At 39.3% G+C, this 15,158-nt stretch overlaps 1 protein-coding gene and 1 long non-coding RNA gene across 3 annotated transcripts; one reads left to right on the top strand and one right to left on the bottom strand.

Moving 5' to 3' along the window:
- The first annotated feature begins 437 nt into the window (after positions 1–437).
- LOC104423142 (pleiotropic drug resistance protein 1) lies at positions 438–8,353 on the top strand. 2 transcript variants are annotated; one of them, XM_039303981.1, is made up of 24 exons: positions 438–874; positions 1,387–1,507; positions 1,989–2,077; positions 2,485–2,569; positions 2,685–2,844; positions 2,957–3,033; positions 3,238–3,291; positions 3,373–3,463; positions 3,524–3,825; positions 3,937–4,218; positions 4,348–4,616; positions 4,712–4,872; positions 4,961–5,064; positions 5,168–5,330; positions 5,412–5,528; positions 5,659–5,792; positions 5,890–6,222; positions 6,378–6,668; positions 6,760–6,843; positions 6,930–7,063; positions 7,155–7,382; positions 7,458–7,629; positions 7,732–7,986; positions 8,093–8,353. In XM_039303981.1, the coding sequence occupies exons 1-24, from the start codon at positions 540–542 to the stop codon at positions 8,351–8,353; spliced, it is 4,302 nt and encodes a 1,433-aa protein (XP_039159915.1). In that variant the 5' UTR covers positions 438–539. The 2 variants fall into 2 exon arrangements, with proteins under 2 accessions (XP_039159915.1, XP_010033906.2); XM_010035604.3 differs by having other exon boundaries at positions 4,300–4,616.
- Positions 8,354–8,801: 448 nt separating this feature from the next.
- On the bottom strand, positions 8,802–12,689 carry LOC120289228. Its single transcript, XR_005547147.1, has 3 exons — positions 12,357–12,689; positions 11,887–12,008; positions 8,802–11,200 (listed from the first exon to the last, which is right to left on the bottom strand). It is a non-coding gene; the product is annotated as an uncharacterized LOC120289228 (long non-coding RNA).
- Positions 12,690–15,158: the final 2,469 nt, after the last annotated feature.

Here is a 15,158-nt window from a genome sequence, read left to right as displayed (position 1 = left end):
AACTATTTATAGTCAACATTTCAAATGACGCCCCGTGGGCCTAATGCACGCGCAGTCTCTCTTTGTATTATAAACTCCATTTTCACGTCTTCGTGTCTCCTCCGTCTCTTTCTTATTTGCGAGCTCCGTTCAAAGAGCAACTTTTTATGCGTAATTACACGAGCGCACATCAGCGTGGATCAAGAACATGTCGGGTGGTACACGTACATATCCACGGCACCCTCCATAATTAACAAGAAAAACGAGACTCCAATTCTGCATCGCGGGTTGATTATGGAGGTGGGGTGCGTAGGCATGTGTACCAGAAGAAGAAGATGGTGACCAGGATGAAAAGTGGGCCCCACCTGGACACCTGTCAATCGACAAATGGAGTGGAACATAGCCTGCGTGGAGAGATTCAAGACCGCCCAATAATTTCTCGGTTAGCAGCAAACGGAACTTCAAAAGCTGTCGCCTACCTCCTCCTCTTCTTCTTCTAGTTCTACTCCTTGTATTTTATAAACAGAGCAGGAACAACACTGTAGCAGACACAATCATCAATGGAAGGAGGAAACATATACGGAGCGAGCAACAGCCTGCGGGCGGTCAGCTCCACCACGAGGAGGAACCGTGCAACGACGATGGACGTGTTCTCGAGGTCTTCGCGGGACGAGGACGATGAAGAAGCTCTCACATGGGCTGCTCTCGAGAAACTCCCCACCTTCGACCGTCTCCGGAAAGGGATCCTGATGGCTTCGCACGGCGGGGGTGCCTACGAGGTCGACATCCAGAACCTGGGTTTTCATGAGAAGAAGAGATTGATGGAGAGGATAGTGAGGGTCGCTGAAGAGGACAACGAGAAGTTCTTGCTAAAGCTCAGGAACCGCATTGATAGGTACAGTCTCTGTTTGCTCTGTCCTTGGAGACTCTTCTTGTGAGTTACTGAGAAAAGAGAGAATTTTTACCAAATCGGCAACGGAGTCTCTTCGGCTCCAGAGAAAAAAGTTTTTCCAAGGAAAATACTTATCATGTCAGGCCATCTCTTGTTAGTGGAATTTTTCCTGTTAAGAGTGGTGGGAATTGTTGATTCATGAATCATCATGTTTTTCTTTGGATTTGGAGAAAGTTTTCCCAACATTCTTACTATGAGATTTCGTGGCACTATTGCTAACTGTTTTAAAATGAAAGCAAGTTGAGTCTTGAAAGGATTTGATCTCATAATTTCCTACCCTTATATTACGTGAAATTTTGTGAGACCACAGTTAACTATTCTAAAAGCTTAAACTATTAGATTAAAGTATGGTTCAATACTTACATTTTCAAACACTCTAGATGTATTTAGTTCTTTTTTTTTTTCCTTTTGCATGTGAATAATTGTAGTTATCGCGAATCTGGGTTTATTTGCAGAGTTGGAATTGATATTGCCACTATTGAAGTTAGATTTGAGCATTTGAACGTGGAGGCAGACGCCCTGGCAGCAAGCAAAGCTTTGCCAACCTTCATTAATATTTGGACTGATATTCTACAGGTAAACTAGCATCCACCTAAATATGAAAAATGTAAAAGCCAAAAAACGCAACTTCATTTATTTTATTTTATTTTTAAGATCCTAATCAAGGTATGATACTTAGATTCACACTGATGGGATGGATTTTGATATGTGCTTCATATGACTTTGCTCTCTCACCTCAATATGTACTTTATATGGCAAATACTACAATACCCGTGCCACTCAATTGTAGTTGGGAGAGATGACAGGTAGTTCTTACATAATTGATATAGACTTTAGGAGAACCACAACCCAAAAGCTAGTTATTTAAGTGGGAGAATGCAATAAAACATAAACCAACACATCCCGGTCCCATACTATTAAATCCCATAACTTGCAATTACGATTATATTAATTTTTTTATTAAAATTATATCCAATAAATTGCTTGAATCTTCTCATTAGTTTTTTTGTTTAACCTTTTTTTTTTCTTTTCTATTTGCTTCTTTTTATCCCTGCAGGGCTTCTTGAATTTTCTGCCTCTACTTCCTAGTAGAAAGAAGCATGTGACTATCCTTCAAGACATCAGTGGGATCATCAAACCTGGCAGGTGAGCAAATGAAACCAAATCAAAAACCAGTTTTTTAAATCTCTAAATTAAACTGAACTAACTTAATTTTGTTTCTCCAAACAAAATAAGAAAAACTTAATTTTATTTCAGCACACTTGATTTGGTTCCATCTCCAAGCTTGATACTATGTTCTATTAAATGCATTACATGTTGTTTAATTATTAAAAAATCTCAACTAAAAATTGTCACATAAGTTTTCAACATGTTGATTTGATTACTGCTTCAAATTCGAATTGGAACTAATATAATTTCTATCTTCTAACGAGAATGACATTGAACTGAATTGAATCTAGATTTTTCTATACTCCTTGAACGAAATGATGAAAAATTAGCTTTACCTTTCTTTTATGGCAATTTTCCTCTCATTTGGATGGACAATTTTGCAGGATGACTTTGCTTCTAGGTCCTCCTAGTTCAGGGAAGACTACACTCTTGTTAGCTTTGGCAGGCAAGCTTGATTCTAAATTAAAGGTTAATGCAAGTCACCTTTCATATCATCTCAGCCCTTTTTGTGGTTTTTATGACTTTTATATGATAAACCAATATATCATACAATTATAATGAAAGAGTGAAGATTATTCCTCAGACCACTGGAAGAGTAACCTACAATGGACATGACTTGAATGAGTTTGTGCCCCAAAGAACCGCCGCTTTCATTAGTCAACACGATCTCCACATAGGAGAAATGACAGTTAGAGAAACTTTGGCCTTCTCTGCAAGATGTCAGGGTGTTGGATCACGATATGGTTAGCATATTTGATTCTTTATATTTTTGTCATGTCTTATTCGAGTTTGGCTTAGACAATTTTTTTTTTTTTTTTTGAATAAGAAATGCTAATTGTTTGGCGGCATCTGCAGATTTGTTGTCCGAGTTGTTGAGAAGAGAGAAAGCAGCAAATATAAAACCGGACCTTGATATCGATATCTTCATGAAGGTAATTAAACAAGAAGAGCTTATAGTTGTCCTTTTTTTTTCCTAATTAAAGCAAGGAAATGAATTAAATAATCCATAAGAAGAAACTGATGAGAAATAAATGGTTGAGTTAGACTCCAACAAGCTATTACCGTGTCATTGAAATTCTTAGATCAACGTGAGTGTCTGGTTTTTCTTAAGCAATGGGTCATGCGACTTTCCACAGGCAGCAGCAGCAGAAGGTCAGGAGGCTAATGTTATCACTGATTATATTCTTAAGGTAATTTAGACAATAATAATTACAAAATCATATAAGTACTTCGCAAATAGCAGAACTTTGACGCACACGTTTTCTTCACAGATTTTAGGTCTGGAAATATGTGCTGATACCATGGTCGGAGATGAAATGTTGAGGGGTATTTCTGGAGGACAACGGAAGCGTGTGACCACAGGTTAGAACTAGAAGCATATCAAACTTTTAGTAACTGAGAATACTGATCTGTAATTTCTAGGTGAGATGCTTGTTGGGCCATCCAATGCATTCTTCATGGATGAGATATCTAATGGGCTTGACAGCTCAACAACATCCCAGATCGTCAACTCCTTGAAACAATTTGTTCACATTCTTGATGGAACGGCAGTTATCTCTCTCCTTCAGCCAGCTCCGGAGACTTATGACCTATTTGATGATATCATTCTCCTATCTGATGGTCAAATTGTGTACCAGGGCCCATGTGAACTCGTGCTAGGTTTCTTCGAATCCATGGGATTCAAATGCCCTGAGAGGAAGGGTGTTGCCGACTTCTTGCAGGAAGTATGTGAAAATATGATCATTTCATTTTGGCAACTTTTAGGAGATAAAACATATTCTCCATGGCAAGTCTTTTGTAATAACATACTTTTCTACTTTTCTACTTTTCGATAGGTAACATCAAGAAAGGATCAGCATCAATATTGGGTACGCAAAGATGAGCCTTACAGTTTTGTCACGGTTCGCGAATTTGCGGAGGCATTCCAGTCATTTTATGTGGGAAGAAAACTTGGGGATGAACTTTCCATTCCATTTGACAAGAGCAAGAACCACCCGGCCGCTTTGACTACCAAAAAATTTGGTGTTGGAATGAACAATTTGCTGAAAGCTTGCATTTCAAGAGAGTTCTTGCTTATGAAAAGGAACTCCTTTGTCTACATCTTCAAGATCACTCTGGTAATTCGAAACTTCAATCTCTTTAAGTTCAACTTTAACCAAGAATTGATGTATTTAAACTGATACGACTTGTTTTATTAGCTCACCCTTCTCGCGTTTGTTGCGATGACCCTGTTCTTGCGGACTAAGATGCATCGGGATACCGTAACTGATGGCGGAATTTACATTGGTGCCTTCTTCTTCACCCTCACTATAATGATGTTCATCGGAATGGCGGAGATTTCAATGACCGTAGCCAAGCTCCCAGTTTTCTACAAGCAAAGAGACCTCCTCTTCTATCCTACATGGGCATATGCTCTTCCAACCTGGATTCTAAAGATCCCTATCACATTTGTGGAAGTTGCAGTTTGGGTGTTCATCACCTACTACGTAATTGGATACGACCCAAATGTTGGAAGGTAAGAGAGAACTGTGATTATTCTTTGGTTGTAAGATGGACTTTCTAATCTCGTTGCCGAAGTGAATACATTCTACTGTCGATGTCATGTTACAGGTTGTTCAAGCAGTATCTTTTGCTTGTGCTCGTTAGCCAGATGGCCTCTGGATTATTTCGATTGATCGCGGCACTTGGGAGGAACCAGATCATTGCCAGCACATTCGGGTCGTTTGCTCTGTTCACTCTCTATGCATTGGGTGGATTTGTTCTTTCCCGAGGTATCACAGATACTAGGGTTAACCTTTTTCTTTATTCTGTTCGTAGCTTCTTTTTCAAAAGAAGTGCTAAGATTTATTTGAATTGTAGAGGACATCAAGAAATGGTGGATTTGGGGATACTGGATATCTCCTTTAATGTATGGGCAGAATGCAATAGTCGTTAACGAGCTCTTGGGGTCGAGTTGGGATAAGGTAAAGTCTTGTAACTGTTTAATACCAATATTTTGATCTTTTCATAGATCTGAATCTCTAATTGACCGATTCATCTTATTGTTACCATTATTCCCTACTATAGATTCCCCCAATTTCAAGTTCAAACGAATCGCTAGGAATTCAAGTTTTGAAGGCCCGTGGGTTGTTCACCGAAGCATATTGGTATTGGATAGGAGTTGGGGCATTGTTTGGGTTCATCATCCTCTTTAACTTTGGGTTTGTGGTGGCTCTTGCTCTTCTCAATTGTAAGCACATTCTACTTTTTCTTCTTGTCGAGGTTTTTGTCAACAATAGCTTGCTCACTCAAGCTCCATGTGATGATGCAGCCTTTGGCAATTCCCAGACAGCAAAATCAGAAGAACTTGAGGGCAATGATGATGCTAATAAAATGGGAGGATTAATTCAGTTGCAATCTCAAGGCTCTAATCACAAAAATGGATCAGGTATAAAGTCTTCATAGTTAATTTCTTTTGAATGACTATCGTTTAGCAGTGATGCGACTTCAAAGAGGTGAACAAAAGGCTTTTGGCCATCAGTGACGGCTTTCCCAATCTTTTCTTTTGGGTCTTGCAGGGAGGTCATCCAGGTCTAGACGTGCACGGTTTGAGACAGCCATCGCCGCCAATGGGAAAAGAGGAATGGTGCTTTCATTTGAGCCATACTCAATTAGTTTTGATGAATTAACTTATTCAATTGACATGCCAAAGGTGACTATTAAACTATAAGCATCTGAACATTGTACTCTTTGATATATCATGATACATCATCCGAAATATAACTAAGCGTTTGTTGTTATATTGGTAGGAAATGAAGAATCAAGGTGTTCTCGAGGATAAATTGGTGCTCTTGCAGGACGTAAGTGGTGCTTTTAGGCCAGGTGTTCTCACAGCCTTGATGGGCGTCAGCGGTGCTGGCAAAACTACAATGATGGATGTGTTGGCTGGAAGAAAAACCGGAGGATACATTAAAGGAGACATAAAGATTTCTGGGTATCCAAAGGACCAAGATACATTTGCTCGGATTTCTGGATATTGTGAACAGAATGACATCCATTCACCTCATCTTACTGTCCACGAGTCGCTACTTTACTCTGCATGGCTACGTTTACCTCCTGACATGGACGACCGAACCAGAGAGGTTTGCATCTACCACCACAATCTATTTTTATCAGGATTGCCTTCTTAAGTCAAAGCTAATTGTGAAAACTCTTACGGTCTAGGTGGTTATAAAGTCTTGATTGAGGATCAATCTAATTTAAATCATTTCTAACTGAAAAAGAAAAAATGTTGCAGATGTTTATTGAGGAAGTCATGGAGCTTGTGGAGCTAAATCCGCTGAGACAAGCCTTGGTCGGTTTGCCTGGTGTGGATGGTCTCTCCACGGAGCAACGCAAAAGACTGACCATAGCGATTGAACTGGTCGCAAATCCCTCCATCATTTTCATGGACGAACCAACCTCAGGGCTTGATGCGAGAGCCGCTGCTATTGTCATGAGAACAGTTAGAAATACAGTGGACACGGGGAGAACGGTTGTATGCACAATTCACCAGCCAAGCATTGATATATTTGAAGCTTTCGACGAGGTGAGTTATGTCAACACATTTGACATACTTAAGAATATTTTTTGCGGTGTGCTCAAAATTTGAATCCATTGCATTTTTACTTGTTCTGCAGCTTTTCTTAATGAAACGAGGGGGACAAGAGATATATGTCGGTCCTCTAGGTCATCAGTCTTCTCATCTAATAAAGTATTTTGAGGTACATTCGGTTTCATAAATATAACCTGGCTTGGCTTGTACTTTCATTTTTCTTGAATCACCAAGGTATATATCTTCAAAATGAAGGGAATCCAAGGAGTTAGACAAATCAAAGATGGCCATAATCCAGCAACTTGGATGCTCGAAGTCACAAGCCCAGCACAAGAACTCGCTCTGGGTGTCGATTTTTCTGATTTATACAAAAACTCAGATTTGTACAGGTGGGTTTACCGCACATGTTGAGGTCCAGCTTTTAGTCTTGCTATTGACCCGTAAAATGTCAATGGGAAAACCCATTTTCGTGATTTTCAGGAGAAACAAGGCTTTGATTAAAGAGTTGAGCATACCTCCTCCAAATTCTAAGGCTCTTTATTTCCCGACCAAGTATTCTCAGTCAACTTTCACCCAGTTAATGGCTTGCTTATGGAAGCAACACTGGTCTTATTGGCGGAATTCGTCATATACAGCCGTTCGGTTCCTCTTCACTATCTTGATCGCCTTCCTGCTTGGGACAATGTTCTGGGACCTCGGTTCTAAATCGTAAGTTCTGCCTAAAATGTCAATTTCTGCCTCGTTCATTCTAGAAGTTGGTGTTTCTGAATGTTAGGTTCGCAGGTCCCGAGAACAAGACTTGATCAACGCGATGGGATCTATGTTTTCGTCCGTTCTCTTCCTTGGGGTCCAAAATGCGTCTTCCGTGCAACCTGTTGTAGCAGTGGAGAGGACGGTTTTCTATAGAGAGCGAGCTGCAGGGATGTACTCTGCCCTGCCATACGCATTAGCACAGGTAAAATTACTTCCAAATGATTCCGAGTATGCTTATTTTAAATAGTGTCGTGCTTGTATCCATATTGGAAAGTTGCTGATGCGATTAATCTTTATTTTTAAGGTTCTGATTGAAGTCCCCTATATTCTTGTGCAAGCTACATCATATGGTATCATAGTTTACGCAATGATTGGATTCCAATGGACCGTTGCAAAATTTTTCTGGTATCTATTCTTTATGTACTTCACATTGTTGTATTTCACCTACTATGGCATGATGACCATGGGCATGACCCCAAACCACCACATTGCCTCCATCGTCTCTTCTTCATTCTATGGCATATGGAACCTCTTTTCAGGGTTCATTGTGCCAAGGACTGTAAGTTCTTTAGCAACCTTTCGATTTTAATGTTTCTGCTGATTTCTTTTTCAACACAAGCGTAATGCCTAATTTGTGGACATCCTTATGACTTCCTACTTAACAGAGGATACCTATCTGGTGGAGATGGTACTATTGGGCGTGCCCAGTTTCTTGGAGTTTGTATGGATTGGTGGTCTCTCAGTTTGGCGATTTAAAGAACACGCTCCAGGACACCGGGGGCACAGTGGAAGAATACGTGAGAGATTACTTTGGTTTTCGACATGATTTTCTGGGCGTGATCGCTGCTGTGATCTTAGGATTCACAGTGCTCTTCGTGTTCATTTTTGTCATTTTCATTAAGGTGCTCAACTTCCAGAAACGGTAGACTTTAGTGTAGCATGAGTCCTAAAAACAACCATGTTTCTGACAGAAAATGAGAACGGCTAAAGCAGTTGGCGTGCATCATGTTATTTGTTCATTTTCCTCTTTTGCTATGCTTTTTTTTCCAGTCAAATAATGTACATGTAAGTTGGCTTCGAATTACAATATCAGATAGATCGAATCCTATGTTTTTTCTAGCAACTGACTCCATCTTTTCAATTATACGTATATTTTCCCGAAAGAGGATTAAACTTTGAATTGGTTGCTACGATAAACGAACAGTCCTAAACCAAACCAGAAACCAAATTCGGTAACCAGGAAAAGGAATACATATCATGATAATTTTCCTTTTAAACCACTGATCTCAATGAGTGCCAAGATGTAGAGTTAGTCCTTTTAAACCATTTCAATAGGCATCTAACTCCTAAAATAAAAATCTAATTGGACACAAATTGAAATAAGAAGATTAGTTTGTTCTTGAATTTGATAATCAGTAAATCCTTGTGTGCAATTTTGTCTTTCTCTTGTATGCATGGTTTGTAGATGGTTCGAGCATATATATACTTGGGCCTTCACTTAGGCCAAAAAATATTAGTATACTTATATGGGATAATTATATAAATGGTCACATAAACTATAATCAAATATGTAATATTGTCCTTGAATTTTTAATTTGTGTAATGTAATGCATGAGTTTTAACCCAACTATATTGCCATCCCTCAACTTTTAGGGGGAAAAAACTTTGCATGTGAATTATCCACTTAACATGAAATCAAGATATAATAAACAACTTCATTAAATAACACAACTAATCATTTTTACATTAAAAAATTAAAATATCATTTTAATTTGAGTTAAAATATCTTACTTGAATAATCCATGTGTAATGCTTTTTTGTCCATTGTTCAAACATATTGGATTTCGACAAAAAAATTGTACCAATTGGAAGTCAATTGGCAAATTTCCTTAATTTAAATAATGAAATAATAATATTTGACATTTTCATATAGTTTGGGGATTAAATTAAATATATACAAAAAATTTAGGGACCTTTTTCCCAACCTAAGAAAATACTTATATTCTTTTTTTTGGTCGGTAAAATACTTATATTCAATGGCTTTCTTTATGTTGTGGAAAATGGGACGATTTCGATTTTTTTTTTTTTTCAGGAAGTCATTTTTTAGAAAAATGTCAATATAATTCGGTGTTTGGCTGAAATTTGAAAAAGATTCAGAAAATATTTTCATTTTGTGGTAAGGAAAATTTTCCTTTTTTTTTGTGTGGCTCCACTGGATTTGTTGGCCGGCCGAGAAAGCCAACGTCTCCTTCATCTCCGCCGAGCAGACCTGCTTCCTCCTTATGCCGAAGTACCTCTCTCTCTCTTCTCTCCTCCGGCTTCTCCCCGCTCCAGTCCCATTCCCGCCAACCCTAGTCCTCCTTCGATCATCGGCTCTCCCACCTCTCCAACATCCGATCTCTAAAGCACCACCTCCACCTCCACCTCCAATGCGTGTCGCCCTTCCACTCTCCCCCTTCCCACTTCTTGGTGCTGCTCTTGATTTTCCCTTCTCCCTTTCTTATGGTGGTTTCCGATCGTTTTTGTCTACAAATGGAAAAGGATCGAAATTTTTATGTACGAGTCTGCACTCTCTAGGCTTTGTTGCAGAGTATTAACAACACGCTGACACAGCTAGATATTCACTAATCTTCATCCCCTTTCATCAACTTTTCCCACACCAACCAATTCTCAGACAGAGACAACGGCAATGGACGGTGACGACACAGTAGCACTTCTCAAGCAAGCGTTTGGAGAATCGCCCAACCAAGTAGGGGGGTCAGGAGTCTCTCTTGTGCCTAGGCTTTGGTGCTGGTTGAGGAGTTCGATGGTCGGTGGCTGTGTGGCGACTTCCTCTTCCTGGAACAACAGCACTGTCTCCTCTCTGCAGTCAAGGAAGGTGCGTCTCATTCTCGTAATTGTGGGGTTTGTTTTTGTATAATTGTGGAGGGGAAGTGGAAGGATCGGGAACGGCGTTTTCCACTGATTTGCTGCTCTGGTTTGGATAGCTACTCCACTCGATGTCACGGCTAGAAGTGGAGGAGGATGAGGAGCTCTGGATGAGCAAGAAAGCAGGGTGGAGGATATGGGAGGCGTCCATTCGCACTTTGGGGGAACACGAGGTTCCATATTTTTGTCCATAATAGTCAAGGAGGCTGGTATGAGGTTGATGCCTTGGATAGATCTAGCTTGTTAGACTTGGAATGCTGATTGTTGTAACTGCTTTGAACTATGTAATCTCTGGTTTTGTTTGTTGTCCAACATAGAACATTGGCCGTGGGGTTATGACTGATGCGAAAAGCTAGTATTTCTTTGACGACATCCTTTGCAAACATTATCTGCAAAGTTAGTTCTTTCCATTCCTTTGTTCCTTCGTTAATAAGATATGCTACTTTGTCTGGATCGTACTTGATTGTGGGACCCCTGATCAAACCCAAAGTTAGTCATTTATCCTCACATATCTTTATTGACTTTCCATCTCCCACCAGCCATTTAACATCCGGTTCAATGGTTTCCCTTCCAACTAGGATGCTTTGCCAACCCTAAGACAAACAATGTCCTTTTTTGGCTTTCGGAAAATCTCCATCCGGAAAATATATGCCTTTAAGAACCCAACTCCAAAGAGCCAAAGGATTTTGAGATAGCCTCCAAGTTTGTTTTCCTAACATAGCCTCGTTAAAGATTTGCAAGTCTTTGAAGCCTAATCCTTCTTCGTCTTTCTTGGCTTTCATCACTTCCCATCGCTTCTAGTGCATTCCTTTTCTTGTATCACTTTGTTTCCACCATGTCGCGACCTATCCCTCAGGGAAAGAAATAGGTTTAGGGTATTGTTAAAGGATGGACCTAAGGCCCATGATTAGGCACGGGCTCTCCTAAGCATATACCTTGTGCAACATTGGGTATTTTTAAGAAGGAGTCGTCACTAGCTTATTGGGTGGGCTAAAAACCAAGGGAGACATGAAAGTGTACCTCACCTCCTACGCAACAAGAGAATCTAGGACCTCACTTCCTACGCAACAAGAGAATCTAGGATTGGTGACTTGATTACATTAATTAACTAATTAGTGCTCTTTCGGTACCTAATTTTATTCATTTTAGAAAGAAATTTTGTCAAATAGTTTGGATTAATTTTAGACAAATCCACTAACAGGCGAGATAATCATGCGAGTATGCAATCATTAAAATAATAGTTAGCAACCAATGAAAGCGTTTAAATAAATTGCATGGGAGAACAAATATTTAACATTAATGAAAATATAAATGTTAATCTTAACTGGACTAAAGGGATCAAAAGAGCAAAAGCATGCAAAGAAGAGTAATTGTCTTTGAAGACAATTGAAGCCCTAAGGTAGAGCCCTAATGGCTTACTCAATTTTTTAGCCCACTTTAGAGTTAAGAAACTTCTATTTTTTAAGAAAATAACCGGAAAGTCTGTTTTGAAAATTTTTCAATTAAAATTCTGAATTTTCTAAACTCTCACCATAAAGTTCTTTCGCCTCAACACCAACCGCCGATGCCGACCTACGCGGTTGCGAACAAGTGATTGGTCCCCAAACTCTGGCGACCCCACTGACCCAATCCGGACTCTGAGACTTGATGGACCTGACCCCACCATTAGTCGAAACAGGCGATAAGGAAATGCCGACTAAGCAACCACAAATGAAGGAAACATGGAATCACAGCTAGCATTCCGAAAGCAAAGCAAAAATCGGTGTAAGTGTTCACAAATCTAACCGAGACATTTTCACAGACAGTTGACGTGCGCCGACAAATCCTAAGGTTTCCGGCTCCGCCGGGACTCGAATCCATGCCGGCGACCTTGACGCACGACGTACGGGGACTGTGGAAACAAAATATAAGGACGACAAGGGCCGGAGCTCGCGCGAGGCGGACGGCCGCGAGCTCCGGTCCGGTGTGCCCAAAACAGAATGCAAGCAGAGCCAAGCGTACCTGTTCGGCTTGAGGACGTCGCCGGGAAGGGCCGAGGCGCCCTCTCTTGCTCTCTCAGTCGCTTGGACCTTTCACTCTCCGTTTACCATCTCTCTCTCGGACTCTCACCGAAGAGTTCCCCCTTGAACATCTCTTTCTCCAGCCCCAAAAAACGAACCCACTCTCACAATTTTTAGCACCGGCGCGCACGGCCTGCTGCCGTGCCAGCTGCTGCTGCCGGCCTGCCCCCCGACCAAACGTCTCACACGACGCTCGCCCTGTCCTCTCTCTCACCTCTGTCCCTCCTCTTGTTCGCATACCTCCCCCTCTTTTTCCTGCAGAACGCGTGAAGGACCAAGAAGGAGAGGAAAAGAAGGTTGGGCTCATCTTGGACAAAATAAAAGAAAAGTGGGCCGGCCCAAGCGAAAAGAAAGAGGCCGGGTTGACCTGCTCCCGGCCCGGTCTCATTTTCCCATTTTCCTTTTTTTTTTTTGTAACTAATTTCTTTAATAATAATATTTTAATTTTTTTTTCCTTTTGATGACAATTTTTTTTTTTTGGATTTTTTTTTTTAAAAACCATTCAATATGCAGTGCAATAATGAAAACATGATACCTTTTAATGATTTTTTTTTTTTTTTTTACTTTTCTTCTTTTTTTAGCGACTAATTCCTAATTTTGTACGTGATTAATCTAAATAAAATTGTGAAATTTAGGTGTCAACACCATAAAGAGGCTTCTCCCTTTTCAATGGCATTACAAACAGAATTTGGTATCTTGAATATCGACATGGCATATTGAGGAATAGCTTGCGCTATGCTCTTGATCAAGACTTCTTTACCTGCTTTAGACATGGTCTTTTCTTTCCGGGCCTCCATCTTCATGTTAACTCTTACTAATATCCATGCAAACATATCTTTCTTTGACTAACCCCAATAAGATGATATGCCAAGGTATTTCCCTGTCTTTTTTATAATCGGAACACGCAATTCTCAATCAAACAACGTTTATTTGATTGCCATAATTTTTTTTAATTATCACTAGAGTGCTATACATCGTTTCAATCAATCATAAAGTGTCATAACTTTCAAAAAAACTTTCACCATAAGTACCATAACCTATTGTATTACTCCCACTTGGATGAACATTTTTTAAAAGTTATGACACTTAAGTGATCAATTGAAAGTTATGGCACTCAAGTGAACAGTTTTTAGAAGTTGTGGCGTAAGCTATGTAGCACGGACACTCTCCGGAAGCCTTCGTGTTGTGTCCGACACGCTCCGACACGTCCCGACACGCTCCGACACGCGGTCAACGAGTGTTGAAAAATCCGACATGTGGTCAATTCTCTCCGACACGCTCTGACATGTGAGTCCAAAATTCCGACACGCGATTCCGACACGCACGGGATCAATTTTAGATATGTCTAATACTTATGGGGTCAAAATATAAATATACACAAAGAAGTAATAAAAGAAGTAATAAAAATGCTATACATATACACGCATAGGGTCAATTTTTTTCAGTTTTTTTTAAATTGTTTTAGTTTTTAAAAAGTCTTTTACTATGAAAGAAGTAATAAAAAAATGCTATATATGATAAATAAATAAATTTAAAAATATCATTTCAGCATTTTCTTTAAACAATGTTTTTTTCCTCTAAGTTTTATGTGTTATTGTAACAAATTAAAATAATGAATGATATTATTAATATTTTTCGTGTAAATTAATTCTAGGCTAATTTATTATTATTTATTTATGTATTTATATATAAAAATATATTTAATATATAACGTGTCGAAATGTGTCGAAATTCTCTATTTTTAAGAAATGACGTGTCGGCGTGTCGTGTCTTGTCGTGTTGCGTGTTGCGTGTTCATGTCGGTGCTACATATGACGTAAGTGGTTGAAACTTATGACACTCATGTTAGTCCTGCATGAAAGAGACGGCATATATAATATCCTTATCTTAAAAACATCTAATGTTATCCTATCATTGAATCAAGTTAACAAAATTTGTTGATTTGGTTTCTAATTTTAAAATTTAAATAGTGGTGAAAAGAAGGGTTAATACCATTGAAAACCCTAATTTGATACATCTGTAACAAATTTAACTCACTAAATTTTTTACAACAAAAAATCGCAAACTAGTACCTATGTTAATTTCCATTAAATTAGATTAATAACAAGAAAACCATAAACTAATAAACATATGACTAATGAAAGGTAAAATCCCAAATTATTACATCCGTTAGCTGTCATGTATTATCTATGTCAACCATTTGTTAGTAAAATTTAACGAAAACTAATGGAGAATAAATTTGTAGTGCACCTAAATCTTGCTGATCACAGGGATGATGCCTTCGAACTTTCTTAGCTTCTCTCACTTTTGGCTTTCCTTGATTTTCTTGCAGGGAGCCTCCAGCATGCTAAAATGAGGGGAGCTCTAACAATAGAGGAGAGGCTAATTTAGTGTCTACATCTTCCTCTAACACCTGAGTTTTCATCAAAATAAGGTTTTCACATCCTGCCATTTTCCTTTCCTTTATCCTCCTAGGAACTTCTTCCCATTCCTTGAGGACTGCTGGTACCTTGTTGGAACATAGTGATTTGTCCAAGAGTTTATCGGTGTTTCTGGAGCACTCAACCTCATCCATGTACTCCTTAGATAATTCATAAAATGTCTTCCAAAAAGGGCTGTTAGCATTCATCTCAGCTTTTAGCCATGAAACATATATCAATTGATCATTTGTAGAGAAGAATTCCTCATCATACGGTATTTCCTTGCAGATCTTGGCATAGTGTCCTATCCTATCCTACCACAC

This window comes from Eucalyptus grandis, chromosome 10, assembly GCF_016545825.1.
Source record: "Eucalyptus grandis isolate ANBG69807.140 chromosome 10, ASM1654582v1, whole genome shotgun sequence".
NCBI lineage: Eukaryota > Viridiplantae > Streptophyta > Magnoliopsida > Myrtales > Myrtaceae > Eucalyptus > Eucalyptus grandis.
Note: the sequence above shows the minus strand (reverse complement) of the source record. Positions and strands in the feature narration are given on the sequence as shown.

Coding starts and splice junctions, on each gene's coding strand:
- LOC104423142 (XM_010035604.3), top strand. CDS start 540: ATGGAAGGAGGAAACATATACGGAGCGAGCAACAGCCTGCGGGCGGTC. Junction 3,034..3,237: donor ATATCGATATCTTCATGAAG/GTAATTAAACAA, acceptor GACTTTCCACAG/GCAGCAGCAGCAGAAGGTCA. Junction 3,292..3,372: donor TCACTGATTATATTCTTAAG/GTAATTTAGACA, acceptor TTTTCTTCACAG/ATTTTAGGTCTGGAAATATG.